The 16,966-nt window shown below is 45.3% G+C and overlaps 1 protein-coding gene across 1 annotated transcript in view; it reads right to left on the bottom strand.

Annotated features, from left to right (window-relative positions):
- Positions 1-923: 923 nt before the first annotated feature.
- The window catches only part of RAB1A (RAB1A, member RAS oncogene family), a 176,126-nt gene continuing 160,083 nt past the window's right edge, over positions 924-16,966 (bottom strand). The window contains exon 6 of the mRNA XM_078649415.1: positions 924-2,728. Within this exon, the coding sequence (XP_078505541.1) occupies positions 2,531-2,728 (198 nt within the window). The 3' untranslated portion in view covers positions 924-2,530. The remainder of the gene's footprint in view (positions 2,729-16,966) is intronic.

The raw sequence follows: 16,966 nt of genomic DNA, 5'->3' as shown, positions 1-16,966 counted from the left end.
TTAGAGTAACTGTACTAATTAATATACAAAAAAGCACGGCACATTTGTTACCATGCAAAATATTAAATTCGAGAGTACCACAGCAGAACAAAACTGGAATGAGTTTACTGCCCCACACACTGGCATATTCACAGCCATTGTTGAGCGAGGGGAATCATGACCACTCCACCCATTAAACAATGGTAATAAATCTCTTATTACACTCTACATATCTATGATTAATAAATAATGATTTCAACGGGTGCCAGCATGTTTCATTGGATTCAAGTGGAATTACTTCAACCTCGAATATATTTATATATGTTAAAATTGCTAGTAGTTTTAAGCCACATTATTTATAAGAAATTATAAACAAAATAGGCACCTACATTAAGTTTTTTTTAAAAGCTTTTTTAAGTAGGATGTTTTATTTAACAAGAAATACTGTAATTCCACAAAATTATTTTCCAGTCATAAAAGAGCAAGGGAGAGACATTGTGCAAAGGCTATGGGAAGCCCACCGAAACAGGATTTATTAATTTGGGATATTTAGCACTAGATGGCAAAAACTGCCTAAGAGCAGTGTTATGGGACACATGGGCTGCAGATTTTCAAGTCTTCAACCAATTTGGCTGAACAAAGGCAAAGTTGCCTACAGAGAAACAATAGATCCTAGTATGTGGGTTCTCTGAACATCACCACTAACGTATGCGAGAGGAGTCGTACAAGTAACTGCGTCCTTTAAGATACAGTACACATACTGACATTGGACAGACAAACCTGCAAAAAGGCATATTTAAGTTTAAGCCTAGAGCCAGTTGTGCACAAGTAAGGAAGGATAACGACGTCTCCAAAACACCACAATAATTCTACACAGCATATATGCAACCTGCAATATTGGCAAACTCAGTTCGATTATGTTAAATAAAATAAGCACACAGTTATTAGTCAATAATAAAATGTGTTATTTGGCCACAAAACGATTCATAGATGAAAAGTGCTGAATGAATAAACGTGTACTGTTTAAATATCTATGCCTGTACCAGCATAAACCTTTTGGGCACATACGTGAAATGCATGACAGCCGAGATAAAGTAAATTAAACAACTTCTAGACTCCTAGTATTTCTAAATATTGTTCTTAAATATGAAGTTTCATTTTAATCACTTCTACTTCGAGCACAAAAACGTTTCATTTTGGCATCTTGTTTTGGTCAAATTCAGATTTCATATGCATCTTTAAGCCCATACTTTCGCCACACCGTCTGCAACATAATTTGACATATTTGCAGTACTCCTATGTTTATCCTGTAGTATTTTCAAAAATTCAAGGTCTTAAAACAGAACGGAATGTTTCCAGTTAAAATCTTTGCTATGAACTGAAAAATTACAAATGTTGATATTAACTTATTTAATAAAATTAAAAGTGCTAAAGGATCCGAAGATTTAGCAATACATAAAAGTAGATAGGCAACAAAAGAAATCACTGACGCCGGAGCTCATGAAAAGAAAAAAATAAACTGTTTTTCACCTTGGTTGTAGACTTTGTGGAAAAAGTAAGGAAAGCTATAAAACAGCCATATCACATGGCCTCTGAAAGTCGGGAGAAGATCCTGTACATTCAGCATAAAGCATTCTACTTTTGAGATGTCCTCGTATTTTCAATTAACTTGCCTATTCCAACCAATATCAAAGCATATGCAGTATTAACTTCTATACCTGAAGCAATTGTTAAATTCAAAAACATAAGGTACAAATTACTGTATATATCATGATAAGAAGAACGAAGGCAATAGACTTGGTTTGGAAAATCAATTATGTTTGTCCAATGTACATTATTGTTACAAGGTAACTCAAATTCAGTAGGAAATATAAAAATGTATTTTCTTCCTAACTACGAGACAACACTACTTTACCATACAGTTAGATATTACTTCCAATAAGTACAATATTTATTAAACATTTCTTCAGTTTGTTACATATTGGGCAACAAATTACAATATCCTGTAGCCACAAATTATATGCAGAGTATGAAGAAAATATTAATCAGACAGCGTAATCCTCCATTAATAACTCTACAAGAAAGAACTAGCAAATCAGATGTTACATAGAACAGCTCACTAAACTTTTATTTATGCATGGAAAGTGACAGACACTGTTGTGCTGTTTTATACAAAATTGCTGAACTTCATCTTCAGAAGACTAAACCAGACATCTAAACATGCCAACAGGAACATTGAAACAAAATTATTTTCTAACCAACCACAGGAGACAGTTTGGTATACGTAAAGCAATGAAGAATAAACACATTTATAAACCAGTACATACACACACACACAAAGGTTTAAAACTGTTCTGAAAATGAAGTTAGCGGTCTTGAGTCAGGGAATAAAAAAAAAGTCAGCAACGACTATTCCCAATCGCTGACCCTTGGGGAGACAGTAAGAATCTGTCGTAGTGCGGCTACATACAGTACAATTCAGGCAATTTTGTTTTGTCACTTAGGATCAGATTGCAAATTCACTGGTGTGATGAAAACGAGGAGGCAGGTTTTAGCAGCAACCTCCACTGGACTGCTTGACCGGAGTGCTCTGAATTTTGACATTGGACTTTTCGGCCCCACCAGATGTTGCTCCAGGGCCCATTCGCTTTTTAATCTCAGCTGCCATAGTCATGAAAGCCTGTTCGACATTTGTGGCATTTTTTGCACTGGTTTCCAAAAATGGAATTCCAAGGGAGTCTGCGAATTCCTAAAATTAAAAAAGGAGGTCTCGATTACTCAATAAACAAAAATATGTTAAAGAACGCAGTGATCATTTTATCAACCAAACACCAGAAAAACACAGGGATGAAAGATAACCAATGTTCTTAAAATGTAGTAATAACAATTTTACAGTTAAGTTTTTAGTTTTGTCCTGAGCTTTGAGGAACTCGCCAAGATCAGCAAAGCTTTTTCTCCAGGTCCTAGGTCAATTAGTGGTCAGTGGCAATATGTACAAGTTACTTACCTTCGGTAACAATGTATCTGGTAAAGAGGTGTAACCACAGATTCCTTAACTTAGAATATCCCCAAGCGTGAGACTGGATCCAGAATTTCTTTTGCAGCAGCACCTCTGCATGCCGGGGGACAGCGCCACACGACCCCGCCCTGACGTCATCCTTGTACTGACGTCAGTGAGGTCATATAAGTCCCTCCCGGCGCTCTGACGTCAGTTTTCTTCAGATAAACTTTTCTACTGCACAACGCAGAGCCACCAACTAAAAACTTTGAAGTATGGGAACAGTGTGCGAGGAATGAAAATTCTGTGAATAAAGAAGGGGGATGGTGGGAGACACACATCCTAAAGACAGGATAGACATCGCCGTCCAGTAAGAATGGAACACAGTAAGAATGGAACACAAAAATAACAGTCCACTATAGGAAAGAAAGAGAAAGCCTGCCTGTTTCCTGTAAAAACAGAGGTAGGGAACTGAGCACAACCGACCCTCAAAGGAGGATGAACATGAGGAGACCAGGACCACGAGGCAGTAGAGCAGACTGAAGGGAAGGGAACAGGAGAGGAAAATGAACCTTCACGTGAATCAAAGGTACCATATAACAGAAACGAAGTCTCTCAGCAGAGGTTAACTGTATATTTAAAGCACCCAGGTGAGTGCAACACCCTGAACCCCCTGAAGATAAAACCCAATGGCAACTGAAGTTGCCAGTGGAGAACACCACCAGAAAGGTCCTCGCATAACGGGGAGGCTGGGTGGGCGTCAAGGAATCTGGCGCTAGACAACGTCTCTACCAGATAGCTAGTTACCGAAGGTAAGTAACTCGTACATCTGATAGGGACATCTAGCTGCAGATTACTTAACTTAGAATAGATACCATAGCCAATCCCCAAAAAGGGGGCCTGTCTGTAACAGGACAACAGAAAGTGCCTGGCATGCAATCCGTCAACAAGGTGATGGAGAAAGGGGAAAAACTGTGGCATAAAAGTCCGACAGCAACCCCAGCAGCTCAAAGAGTAGAAACCAGTATAAAATTTGAGAACGAGAGCGAAAGAAAACGAGAGCGAAAGAGAACGAGAGCGAAAGAGAACGAGCGAAAGAGAAAGAGCGAAAGAGAAAGAGCGAAAGACAACGAGAGCGAAAGACAACGAGAGCGAAAGACAACGAGAGCGAAAGACAACGAGAGCGAAAGACAACGAGAGCGAAAGAGAACGAGAGCGAAAGAATGAGAGAGCGAAAGAGAAAGAGCACGAAAGAGCGCGAAAGAGAGCGAAAGAGAGAGCGAAAGAGAAAGAGCACGAAAGAGCGCGAAAGAGAGAGCGAAAGAGAAAGAGAGCGAGCAAGAGCGAGCGAGAGTGAGCGAGAGAGAAAAAGAGAGAGCGAAAGAGAGCGAGAGAGAAAAAGAGAGAGCGAAAGAGAGCGAAAGAGAGCGAAAGAGAGCGCGAGAGAGAGCGCGCGAGAGAGAGCGCGCGCGAGAGAGAGCGCGCGCGAGAGAGAGAGCGCGCGCGAGAGAGAGCGCGCGCGAGAGAGAGCGCGCGCGAGAGAGAGCGCGCGCGAGAGAGAGCGCGCGCGAGAGAGAGCGCGCGCGAGAGAGAGCGCGCGCGAGAGAGCGCGCGCGAGAGAGCGCGCGCGCGAGAGAGCGCGCGCGCGAGAGAGCGCGCGAGAGAGCGCTCTCTCGCGCGGAGAGAGCGCGCGAGAGAGCGCGCGCGAGAGAGAGCGCGCGAGAGAGCGCGCGCGAGAGAGCGCGCGCGAGAGAGCGCGAGAGAGAGCGTGAGAGAGAGCGTGAGAGAGAGCGTGAGAGAGAGCGTGAGAGAGCGCGAGAGAGAGAGCGCGCGAGAGAGCGCGAGAGAGAGCGCGCGAGAGAGCGCGCGAGAGAGCGCGCGAGAGAGCGCGCGAGAGAGCGCGAGCGAGAGCGATCTGCTCGCCGCTAAATGGCGCACGAAAGTGCATTCGCCCAAGCTTGGTATGAACTTGAAGAGATGCAACCAACACCTAACAGACCAGTTCTAAAAAGGGGCCCGAAAGTGCCAGTGGCAAGAGCCAATAGTCAAGCCAGAACCAGAGCAATGCATAGGAGATAGCCAGAAAGGACAAGAACGCCACACGCACACCCAACCGTAAAGGGTAAGAGAGGCAAATGCATCAACCCTTAACCCGCTGAAGCAGGTAGAATATGCTGCCGGCAAATGGCAATAGAGACCTTAAGTGGCTTACACAGGAACAGAAGGGCGCCCGACCGGGCAGCACAAAGCCAGAAGGAGGAACAACCTCCATATAGACTTGTCGACAGTAATTAAAGACCACTGCCATCAGAAAAACTGTCCCACAGGCTTTGTTCTAACAAGAGTAGGCCACTCCGAAGGGAGAGGCCAAAAAACGCCAAGTGAACTAATGGCGGAAGGATCCTTACATCCAAGACAAACACTTCAAAAGACATGGATAGTGGCGAACACCAAAAAAGGGGCATATGACAATTGGAAAATCACCCCAGGAAGTGAAAGCAAGGCGGACCCTATGGGAACTTGCAATCACCTGAAAAGGGCTCCCCCACTCATGGAGATATTGGTCCAAGCTGCGCAACCATGACAAGTGGCAAGGTAGGAAGAGGAAACCAAGGCAACCGGCATGGAGACAAAATGTATATGTCGGACCATACCCAGCACATTTTAGAGCAGGAAGGAGCCGTTTTACGAAGAGGAGACCATGAAACCTCTAAAGAGATGGATAACCATGGCAAAAGCAGGTGGCCTCCATGAAAAACATAGAACACCGTACAATGGACATTCAATAAGTGCCTGGAGCCCACAATATCATCCCGGCCCAGGTGAGTAAACCAAGGCTATAAAATAGCGTACAAGTACCCTGCATGTAGTATGTATACCCCGGACAACGGGGGACACCTCTTTGGCCAAAAGCCAGGTAAAAAAGAATGCAGGAACAAATGGACCCCAATGATAGAGTTCCGGCCCGTAATCACGTTACCCATCTGAACTACCAGCTGAAAGCCACAAGCAGAGGACACAGCAACCTGTGACACACGGCCCCAAAGGCCAACAGGCAACCGAATTCAAAATACATCCAAGAGATGCTAATAAAAGGGTAAACACCCTTGACCACATAGAAGGAGAACGTAAAGCTCACTGCTCATGCGAAACACAGAGCACATGTAAGGCTCACTGCCTATGTTAAACACAGAACACATCTAACTGATGCAAAAATGAGAAAGTACCACAGAAGACAGGCCTAAAGGGACCTAAGTGGGAGGACGAAAGCCCGCCAGCAGCCTGTGAACCGCCGACTCAGTGTGAGCATCAAATAGCAAAACCCCATCAAAGGGTAAATCAACCAGACGTATTTTCAGGGAAGACACTGTCTCGCAACCAAGCGTGAAGCCATAAGGCAACAGAACTAGCCATGGCTCGGCCCAAAGAATCCGCAGTATCTAAGGCTGAACGGATTGTAAATTTGGCCATGTCGCGGTTATTCCGAATGGAATGTAGAAGATCAGCACGAGCACCTTCGGAGGTGGCAGTAAGCAAAGACTCTGCTGAGTCCCACAGGGCAGAAGTTGCCCAAGACAAAACACACATGGTATTTAAAGACCGAAGGGCTGCACTAGTGGATTCAAGCCACCTGGGCTCTCAAGTGGGAGGAAGCGTTAGAGGAGGCAGGGACAGAAAGGCAGTCTGCAAGACAAACCCTTGCACATCAGGATGCACAAAAAGACAGACCGGATCATTTGGAGCTGGCTGTGACAGTGCAGAACTGAACATGCCACCGGATCTCCTGAAGCAGGTCGTACAAGGTACCCAAGAGGGAATCATAAAGGGATGCCTCAAAAGGCAAAATCAATTCCACATTGCCGGACCCACAGTGGAGAACCTCCAGCAAGGGATCCACCGACAAGGGGGTAGAAGGGTTTGCATATTCAAAATGTGGGTGGCCGAAGAGACCACTCAAAAAACCTGCACCAGCCTCGGGAGCCCCCCATGGAGGGGAAAACAGCTTATCAGTGGAGGAGGGTTGTAGGCTGACCATCCTAAGACACTCAGGGTGCGCCCAATGCCCCACGGAAGGGAGCCACATGGAAGAATGAGGATCCTGACAAGGCTCCTGGGGAGGCGAACAGCCTGTCGGATCATGGAAGCTCCTGAGGAGGCTCCACAAATTCCAAGGGGGGGCACTGGTAGCACTAGTGAGGCCGGACGGGAGAGCGGCTCAAACCCTCTCCAGAATCCTGTATAGAAGAATCCAGAATGCGGCATCGAAACGACATGTGTCGGCGCCGATTCGGCAGCCTCTGGCGCCGAAACTATAATAAGTTCCTCCTCTGAAGAAGAAGTCGCTGGGGCCGGAGAGGCAGTCTTTCGGCGCCATTACAACACCTGCACCGCCTCATCCGAAGCGGGCTCCGATTCCGGAGAAAGGAGCGGAGGCCGTGCCGACGAGAGAGCCTCCAGCTCCGGACAGGGGGCCGCCTGCCCAGAAGACTGAGTGTGCTCTAGTCTGAGCTATGAGCACGAGCAACCACCTGCAGCGCCACAGGGACCCCCGTGGGGCTCTGCAGCGCGGCAGAGGCGCTGTGGGACGAAGAGGGGGACCCAGGAGGGCCACGTTTTAACGACCCCACGTGGAGCGTGGAGGGGGACCCAGCTGGGCCCCGCCCTAACACCACCACATCTCAGACGTTCCTGGGAGGCAAGGGCTCAATAGGCGCCAGGGGCGAACCCACCAGCGAGTCCAGAGACCCCACAAGATGCAGAGGTTCAGAGGACGCCCCAGGAACAGGAGATGACTCAAGGGGGCCTGCAAGGCTGTAGCATAGGCCTCCATTTGGGCCCGAGTCGCCCCCACACCCGGAAAGGGCGGATAGAGGGGGAGACGATAGTTGGGAGCGTATGTCCGGAAAGTTCCGGGAACCAGAGCCCCTGACAAGAGAAGGTGAGGTCGATGACCTGTGCGACAAGGGCCTCAACTTACCAAGTTACTGCCCCGGAACCCAGAGGGTGCTCAACGGCGGAACCGAACATTAGAGGGACCTGCAGTCGACGACGAGGCTGGGGGGCGAGACGACTCCAACTGGGACATGGGTGCCGAGAGAAGCTTCATACGGCGCTCCCGCCAAGACTTCGGTTTCATGGTGCTCGCCCAGGCACCACATACAAATAACGGGTCCGTGGCAGACATCTGCCGGGAACAAGAATTACAAGATTTGAATTCTGAAGGCATCTCACACTGTTCCAGACGCGAAGCAGGCCAGGAGCTCACTCCGGATCCGCGTTGCACGCGGAAAAGAGGGAAACTGTCGTCAGCGCGCCAGGAGGGACTTATATGACCTCGCTGACGTCACGAATAAGGACGAAGTCAGGGCGGGGTCGTGTGGCGCTGTACCCTGGCGCAGTTCAAGTCTGGGGATATTCTAAGTTAGAGAGATCTAGCCGCAGATTCCTTATCAGATACATGGTGTACACAGGTGTCACCACAAAACTTAGACAAACTAGAACACATTAAGGACAATCCAAAAGGTTATAGTACATTCTGGTGCTAGCACGGCTTTTTTATGCCGAGGGACCAAAATCTGAGCAGGATTGGAAACTTCAGTGGCTTTCAATGCCGTTCCGTGGCCTAAGATGAACCAGAAGACTACTAAAAGCAGGTATCAATTCCAATTAAATCAATTAATGGATACCATGCATCATTTGTGGCTATAACTACAATAACTTTTGTGCCAACTTTTTTCTTCCAATGCACCTTTACAACAATTTGATAGTGCACTGATATTTTAATGTTTACATGTGTTAACCATGCCATGCATTTACGTAATTAAGCATGAATAAAGAAATCGAAACGGATTTTCATTCTAGTGTAGTCCACAGTCAAGGGCTTAAGAAGGGAAACTCAGAACCAACCAACAAAAGGTCACCTGCGGATCCAAGAGACTGAAGGATAATGTTACTTACCCAGTAAGCATCTGTCCTTGGCATGTAGAGCTTCAGATTTGCATACTCCTGCCATCTAGTTGTGGGTCCGGATGTTTGCAAGTTGTTTTTCTTCACAGAAGTCTTTTCAGTCACAAGGTAGGAGACTCCTCCTTTCGGTGATAGTGCGCATGGGCATCAACTCCGTTGCTAGATTGTTTTCCCACAGAGGGTGAGAATGGAGTTAGTAAAGGTAGAATAGAAATGTCCATGCATATGTATGTAAAGTAAGAAAAAAACGCAACAAGTGTAGGTACCCAGAGAGGCGGGTGGGTGAATGCAAATCTACAGCTCTACGTACCAAAGAACAGATGCTTTCTGGGTAAGTAACATTATCCGTTCTAGGCATGTGAGCTGCAGATCACATGCTTTGCATAGACTATACAGCAGTAAACTTCCAAAGCTGTAGATGTTGCAGTTGCTTGAAAAAGTGTTTTAAGTACTGCTGGCTTGTTGCCTCGCTAACACATCGGCACAATAGTATTTGGTGAATGTGTGCTGTGTAGGCCATGTTACTGCCTTACAGATGTCAGCTAGAGTAATATTCCCTAAGGCGGCCATAGTAGCCCATATTTTGTGGGTGGAATGTGCTCTAGGGGATACTGTCTAGGCAATTTTCGCTTTCACATAACATGTTTTGATAAATTTCACAATCCATCTTGCAATGCCTGATTTAGAAATGGGATTACCTTTGTGTGGTGGCGAAAAAGCAACAAAGAGCTGTTTTTGTCTTACAAAAATCTCCATTTCCACATAATATATTAGAGCTCTTCTAACATCTTGTGTGCGTAGAGCTCGTTCTGTGACAGAATCAGGTTGAGGAAAGAACACTGGTTACTCAACTGATTGATTGATGTGAAAAGCAGAAACCACTTTAGGAAGAACGTTGGGATTAGTGCGAAGAACCACTGTCTTTGTATAGTTGAAAGAAAGGCTCTTGTATAGTTAGTGCCTGGAGTTCACCAACACTCCTTAAGGAAGTGATTGCAATAAGAAAAGCAACCTTCCATGAGAGAAATTGTAGTTAACACTTGTGCATTGGTTCAAAAGGTGGACCCATTAGCCTTGTAAGGACTATGTTCAAGTTCCATACTGGTGCAGGTGGAGCTCTTGGTGGTATCACTCTTTTTAGTCCTTCCATAAAGATTTTAATCACTGGTACTCCGAATAGAGATAATTGTTGTCTGTTTTGTAAGTATGCAGCTACTGCTGCTAAAGGCAATTGAATGGATTTGTAGGCTAATCCAGATTGCTGTAAATGTAAGCGTTAACAGATGATGTTTTGCACCGACGCATCAAGAAAATTGATATTGTTACAGTATATAACAAGTAGTTTCCACTTTGCTGCATAACATGCCCTAGTAGTAGGTTTCCTAGCCTCCTTTCGGATATTCATACGGTCTGATGATAATTGTAAATAACCAAACTTACTTCAGAAGCCAAATCGCTAGATTGAGTTTCTTGGGATTTGGATGCTGGATTTCTCCATGGCCCTGAGTGAGGAGACTGGAATTGAGGTGCAGCTCTTGGTGTGTAAGTACTGAGAGCTCCAGCAGGGTGGTGATTCAAGGTTGCCGTGCCCATGTGGGAGCTAGGAGTTTTAGGGATGATTATCTGAGCTTCCGAACTACTAGCAGAATGAGTGGGAGAAGCGGAAAAGAGTAGGCAAATATCCCTGAGCAGTTCATCCATAGGGCATTGCCTTTGGAGAGTGGGTGTGGGAACCTGGACGCGAAGCTTGGGCATTTTGCGTTTTGAGCTGTGGCGAACAGGTCTATGCGAGGAAATACCCATTCCTGAAAGTAGGCAAATCATTGCTTGTTTGGGGTGGGGGGTGGGGCGGAATTACGTGGTGTTGAACATCTGCCTCAACATTTATTGTTGTTGCCACATTATCCTCCTCTAAAGAAGCCCCTTGTAGAGGAAGAGTGATTGTTGCCTTTGTAGGAGGTGGCAGTATTGTCTGGGGACACGGTTTTTGACCCTCCACAGTAGAAGGAGCGACAAAAGGAGCCCGATTAGAGGGAGACTGCAGAGCTCCCATAGACTTGGCCAGTTCTGTCTTTTTTCTAGTGACTCGTCTACTTTGGGCCCGAAGAGATGTTCCTTGTCAAAAGGACTGTTGTACTTCAGGTTTGAAACCAGAAATCCTCAACCACGCAGGTCTCCTTAACACACTAGGGTTTGATCTCTCTAGCTGCGGGGTCAGCAGCCTCTAAAGCACATCGAATTGACAAATTGGATAGGAGCTTCCCCTCCTGTACTACATCCTGGGCTTTTGCTTTGTGCTCATCTGGGAGGTGTTGTAGCCATTGCTCCATTTCGTCCTAGCGTTCCCTATCGTATCTGCTAGCAGGGCCTGAGTGTTGGCAATGCACCAATGATGTCCTATTTGGGCTGCTACTCGTTTACTCATTGACTCTTTGTCTGAAGGGGGAGCATCCCCTGTAGTCTGTGAATTGGCCCGTTTATGGACATTAGAGACCACCAAGGTGTCAAGTGGTAACTGTCCTTTAATAAAGACTGGATCTGAGGGAGCAGGCTTATATTTATTAACAATTCTGGGTGTAATAATGCGAGCACACACTGGATCTTTAAAGATATCATCAACATGTCTCATCATACCATTAAGCATAGGTAGAGTGTGGCTAACCCTTTGTGTGCTACCGAGTGTTTCAATTAGGAAATCTTCCTCTAGGGATTCCTTGTGTAACTGTACCCCATGATATTCTGCAGCTCTAGCAATTCTAGATATCCTACATTGTCTTCAGGAGGAGAAGGCTTTGCAGAGTAAAGATCTGGGTAATTATCTGCAGGTAAAACCGTGTTATAATACTTCCAGGAGGTGAGAGCGAAGCCTTTTGTTTCGGCGGAGTTGGAGTTTGGGTCAAGGGGCGTTCGGTACTCACAGGACGTTAACCTTGTTGCAAGTCTTCATCCATCTCAGAGTCCGATTCTGGAATGGAGACAAGTTCTTCTTGTTCTTCCTTGGCCTCTTATGCGTCGAATTCGTGCTCGGATCCTTCGCCAAAGATGTCTGACGTGTATTCAACGTTTTGACTCTGCAAACGTCAAGCCCGACTATCACGGAGCGTTTTCTAAGATCGGAACATTCTGAACACGTCGCAGTCCTGTTCGTTATACTGCGGAGACAAGCACATGTTGGACACTTCATGCGAGTCGGTGTGCGGATACTTGGCGTGGCACAGAAGGCAGAATTTGAATGGAGTCCGTTCCATCGAATGCGAAGTGGACTGACGCGGTTAGGCCGGACAGCCTTCCTGTAGATCTTCGATCGCGATAGAGGCTTTTCTTGACGGACAAAATACAGAGAGGTGGGATACGAGTTTGAAACAATACAGACGCCGGTAGAGTGGATTGCGCACCTAGGAGAACCTGAAGAAACTGTTTTGTAGCAGAGCGCAGCAATACAAGTCTGAACCCGATGGAGGAAAAAAAAAAATATCGAACAATGGAGTCGATGCACATGCGCATCATCACCGAAAGGAGGACTCACCTACCTCGTCCCTGGAAAGAGTTCTTCGAAGAAAAACAACTTGCAAACATATGGACCCAACAGTAGATGGCAGGAGTATGCAAAGCATGTGATCTACAGCTCACATGCTTCGAACAGGGTTATTACTGGATAGAAAGGCAAATTGAAGCACGACTACAATGAAAGGAGTGTTTTGAACGCAGGTGTCAGGGCTTCAGTGCTGTCAATAGTGTCATGTGCGTTAACTGCCCTCTTCCCATCTGTGCTGCTGTTTTAGAGAAACACCATAAATTATCTTGTTATCTAAGACACTTGAATAGCATTGCAATGCCATGTGTGTGCCCCTAAACGTTCAAGCTCAGGCAGCAGGATAAATAAACAAAAGGCTCATCACTGTGTGAAGGGCAAGCACTTTTTTGTGGAAGCACACATCTGCACAACCAAAAGAGGTACTCCTGGCTCCCAACATGCGAGTGGAGCAAACCCCTCCCTCTTCTGGTGATACTCAAATAAATGTCTGGGTGACCACTGCACTGCCAAACCAGACCATAAAATGTCTTGTGCCGCCCCCTTCACTGCAGCTCTCAGCCAAAGGACAGAATGCTGTAGAGCTACCACACGGCACACACAGTGGGATGCTACCAGAAAGTGTGTTTATAGCTGGGCTAGATGTGCCAGGCTATAAAACTTCATTCTAAATACAGTGGCTAAAAAGACCGTGGCTGCTCCCCCGACCCCAATTTTTTTTTTTTTTTTTAAACGTCTGTGCCCAGCATAAATAAACTGCGACCAGAGGCTGTGAGCATAGACAGGGATGCTGTCTTACTTGTAAATGTGGTGTTGGCCTTTTGGGAGCCTACTTGTGACCAGATGAGAAATCAAATTCAGGTTTAAATATATTCAAATTAAAAGTGGGTATTTTGCCTGCAAATATGGCCAACTTTCTCCATGAAATGGAGGATGATCAAATGTAAGCGATAAAGTTCTCCAGGTTGTTAGACCTTCCGATATTTATGTTAGAATGACATAATTCTGGGTGGATGCACTGGCAGGGAATGAAAGCTGCAGTATCACACTTAAAGAAACAATGTGATGCTACATAGAATATTTATATTGGAATGCTGAATCTTTTTTTTTTTTTTATCTCATCTTAAACCGATATTAGCCGTTGGCTAAGTTGGATCAAGACAGAAATCAATTTTCACAATGTGGTAAGTAAGAAACATGATTTTGGATTAAGCAAATTTTGCAATATTGGACCATTATTTTTTGCCATCTAGGACAATTATGAGATTTATCTACAGATCCCATTAAAAAAAATCTACAACATTTGCTTAGAAGTGCTGTAAGGTAGGGTATGCAGTGCTCTTTCCGTCCCCAACTGTGAAGTAGGGATAAGAAGACTGCAGTCAATGACTGGTTGACATGAAAATGAGAACTTGGCAAAAAATGAGGATGTGCTCTAAAGTTTACTCTATCTTTGTATCCGTGCATGAACAGTACTTCAATTGATAAAGCTTGAATTTCACTTATCCTCTGGAGAAAAGTGATCATAATAGGGAAAACCATCTTCCAGTTAAGCAACTGCAGAGGTCAAGAATGGAGAGGCTCATCTCGAGGCCCTATAGACCTATTAAGGACCCATGAAGAAAAAGACAGTTGTCCACCATGTCTTTAGCACCCGAGGAGTTAAAGAATCCCTGGTAGATATGCCTAAGGAAATGTCCAACACATCCTAACACCACCCGAAGGGGAAGCACTGGCACTTCCCTGCTGGTCCCTTTGCCACATGAATCACCGAAGATGGGAGCAGAAGCACATCCTCTGCCACCACGGTGGGATCATGATGTCAATGCACTCATAGCAAGCTGGTGTTATGATTAGTTGTCAGAAACGCGCTGGAAGAAATTTGCTTCCAGCATGCCTAGTGAGGACTCTCCCCAAAGCCCTCTCGCTAGGGTGGTGAGAGCAATCAGGAGGCTAGAGGCACACTGGGGAAAGGAAAAAGTGTATTTACCCCAGTGCTTCTCTTGAGAGCATTCATGCTGCAGAATTGTGAGTGGGATCACAACAGCGCCGCAAGAATTCAAGCTCTAAGCCACAAGGGAATTTTTTGGCAAGGGCAACTTCCCCAATTTTAGGCATATGTACTCTGTTTTCAGTTAAAGATTATCAACCAGATTACACTTTGCCTACCATGCAGTCCTACTCATGGTGCAGTTAGCTTATGTTTTATTGGCTTTTAAATTCATGTTTGGCTTTGTGCAAAACCTACAATGTGTAGTCTGTGTGTCATTTTTGTTTGTTCGTTTCTAGTGTGATAGGTTTGGTGCTTGACCTATGCAGTGTAGGTGCAGTTGATCCTCAGTCTAGCTGTCCGTGGCAAGTAAGAAGTATCTAAGGATCTTTTTGTAGTAAAAAGTTCATTGTGTGGTTTGTTTCTTTCCAGATTATTATATTCCAAAAGTTGCATTTACTGTTCGATACAGCTAGTTTGTTGAGTTGTGATTTGACGTAGTGCTGTTTATAGTTGCCTACTTTTCTATGATATTCTTATTAGTAAAACCAAAGGGGATTATTATTAGTAAGCATTTTGGCTGCTTGTGAGGGGACCACCAAGCAGTTTATTTGCATTTTGAATCTCCCTCTAAACATTTGCTACAAGATTGACTTTGCCTCAGGGGCACAGGACCAAGTGCAGATTCTGAGTGGTAGACAATCTGTGGTTACTTGTTGAATCCCATGAGTTGACATCACAAAAATGCATGGAAAAGGATAGTTTTAGGCATATTTTGTGCTTTGCAGGGTATTGTGGGTAAGAAAACATCATGGGATCCACGTGAGGCACACCTTCTTGGACTTCCCCAGGTGTCTAGTTTTCAGAAATGTTTGTGTTTGGTAAGCTTCCCTGGGTGCCCACTGAGCCTGGGCTCAAATGCAACCGCTACCCCTTTTGAAAATGTCACCACATTGCATTTTGACCCCATTACGGGTGCTAGGTCCACCAACACAGGTGAGGTACCATTTTTATCAGGAGACGAGGGAAATTTTAGGTGGTAGGATATTTGTGGTTCTCTGCAGACACCACAGGTATCTACTCACATAAATTGTAGGAAAATGTGTGTTTTTAACCAAAGTTTGAGGTTAGCAAGAGCTTCTGGGTAAGAAAACCTTGTGAGAACCTCACAAGTCACACCACAGGTATCTAATTTTCACCAATGTCTGCATATGGTAGGTTTCCCTGGAAGGCGGCTGAGCTAGGGCCCAACATCTGCAGCTTGCCACATCATAAAAAAATAATAAAAAGCTTGGATTCTGCTGGGTAAAATAGGTCTTTAGAATGCGTTTTAAATCGCAGGTGCTCTGCCCAGCTGTACAAATGGGGTACCGTTTTTATTGAGAGATATGTGAAACACCGAATTGTTCTGCATATTTTTATTTGTTTCTTTCTATGGGAAAACCTTAAGGGATCTTACACAAATGACCCCTTTGCTGAAACTCGAATTTGGTCAACTTTTCAAAACTGTAGAGCTTTCTGAGATTAGCCATAGGTTTTGCACCAGTTTCCACCACAACTACAAGTATGTTGAAACCACAACAATTAGGAAAAAATGGACTACCCCTTAATGATTTTCTTGATAAAACTGTACTTGCACCTGAAAGCTTATGGTTGAAGCACAACAAACCATTTGTTGTCGCCATTTGTAGCAGAAAACTAGAAAAAAGTCTCACCATTTTTTGCAAAGAACGCCAAAATATAGCTACATATTTTATATATTTTCTCTGTCCCCTCAGGAGAATCCATAAACCCTGGGTGGAGGTGGGGTGTATGTGGGGAGGGGGAGAAGGGATGGGAGGACACATTTGCATGGATAAATTGTGTTGGGAAAATCTAACAATGTGCAAGCACGAAGTACACCAGATGGCAAAACAAGCATTTACAATGCAACGGTCTCGCCTTTGCAAAAGTTAGAGCTATTGGCATTGTAATTGACAATTTCTTTTATGTATGTGTTTTTGAAAACAGATAAATAAATGACATTGTCATTTACAATGCCAATAGCTTAATCTCTCACACCACAGGTATCTCATTTATTAAACCTATTGGATTGGCACACACACAGAGCCACACACACACACACACACACACACACACACACACAGAGCCACACACACACACAGAGCCACACACACACACACAGAGCGCCAGACACACGCACACAGAGAGCCAGACACACGCACACAGAGAGCCAGACACACGCACACAGAGAGCCAGACACACGCACACAGAGAGCCAGACACACGCACACAGAGAGCCAGACACACGCACACAGAGAGCCAGACACACGCACACAGAGAGCCAGACACACGCACACAGAGAGCCAGACACACGCACACAGAGAGCCAGACACACGCACACAGAGAGCCAGACACACGCACACAGAGCCAGACACACACACACAGAGCCAGACACACACACACAGAGCCAGACACACACACACAGAGCCAGACACACA

The sequence above is a fragment of the Lissotriton helveticus genome, chromosome 6 (genome assembly GCF_964261635.1).
Source record: "Lissotriton helveticus chromosome 6, aLisHel1.1, whole genome shotgun sequence".
In the NCBI taxonomy this organism is placed as follows: domain Eukaryota; kingdom Metazoa; phylum Chordata; class Amphibia; order Caudata; family Salamandridae; genus Lissotriton; species Lissotriton helveticus.
This window is presented reverse-complemented; position numbering and strand designations above follow the sequence as displayed.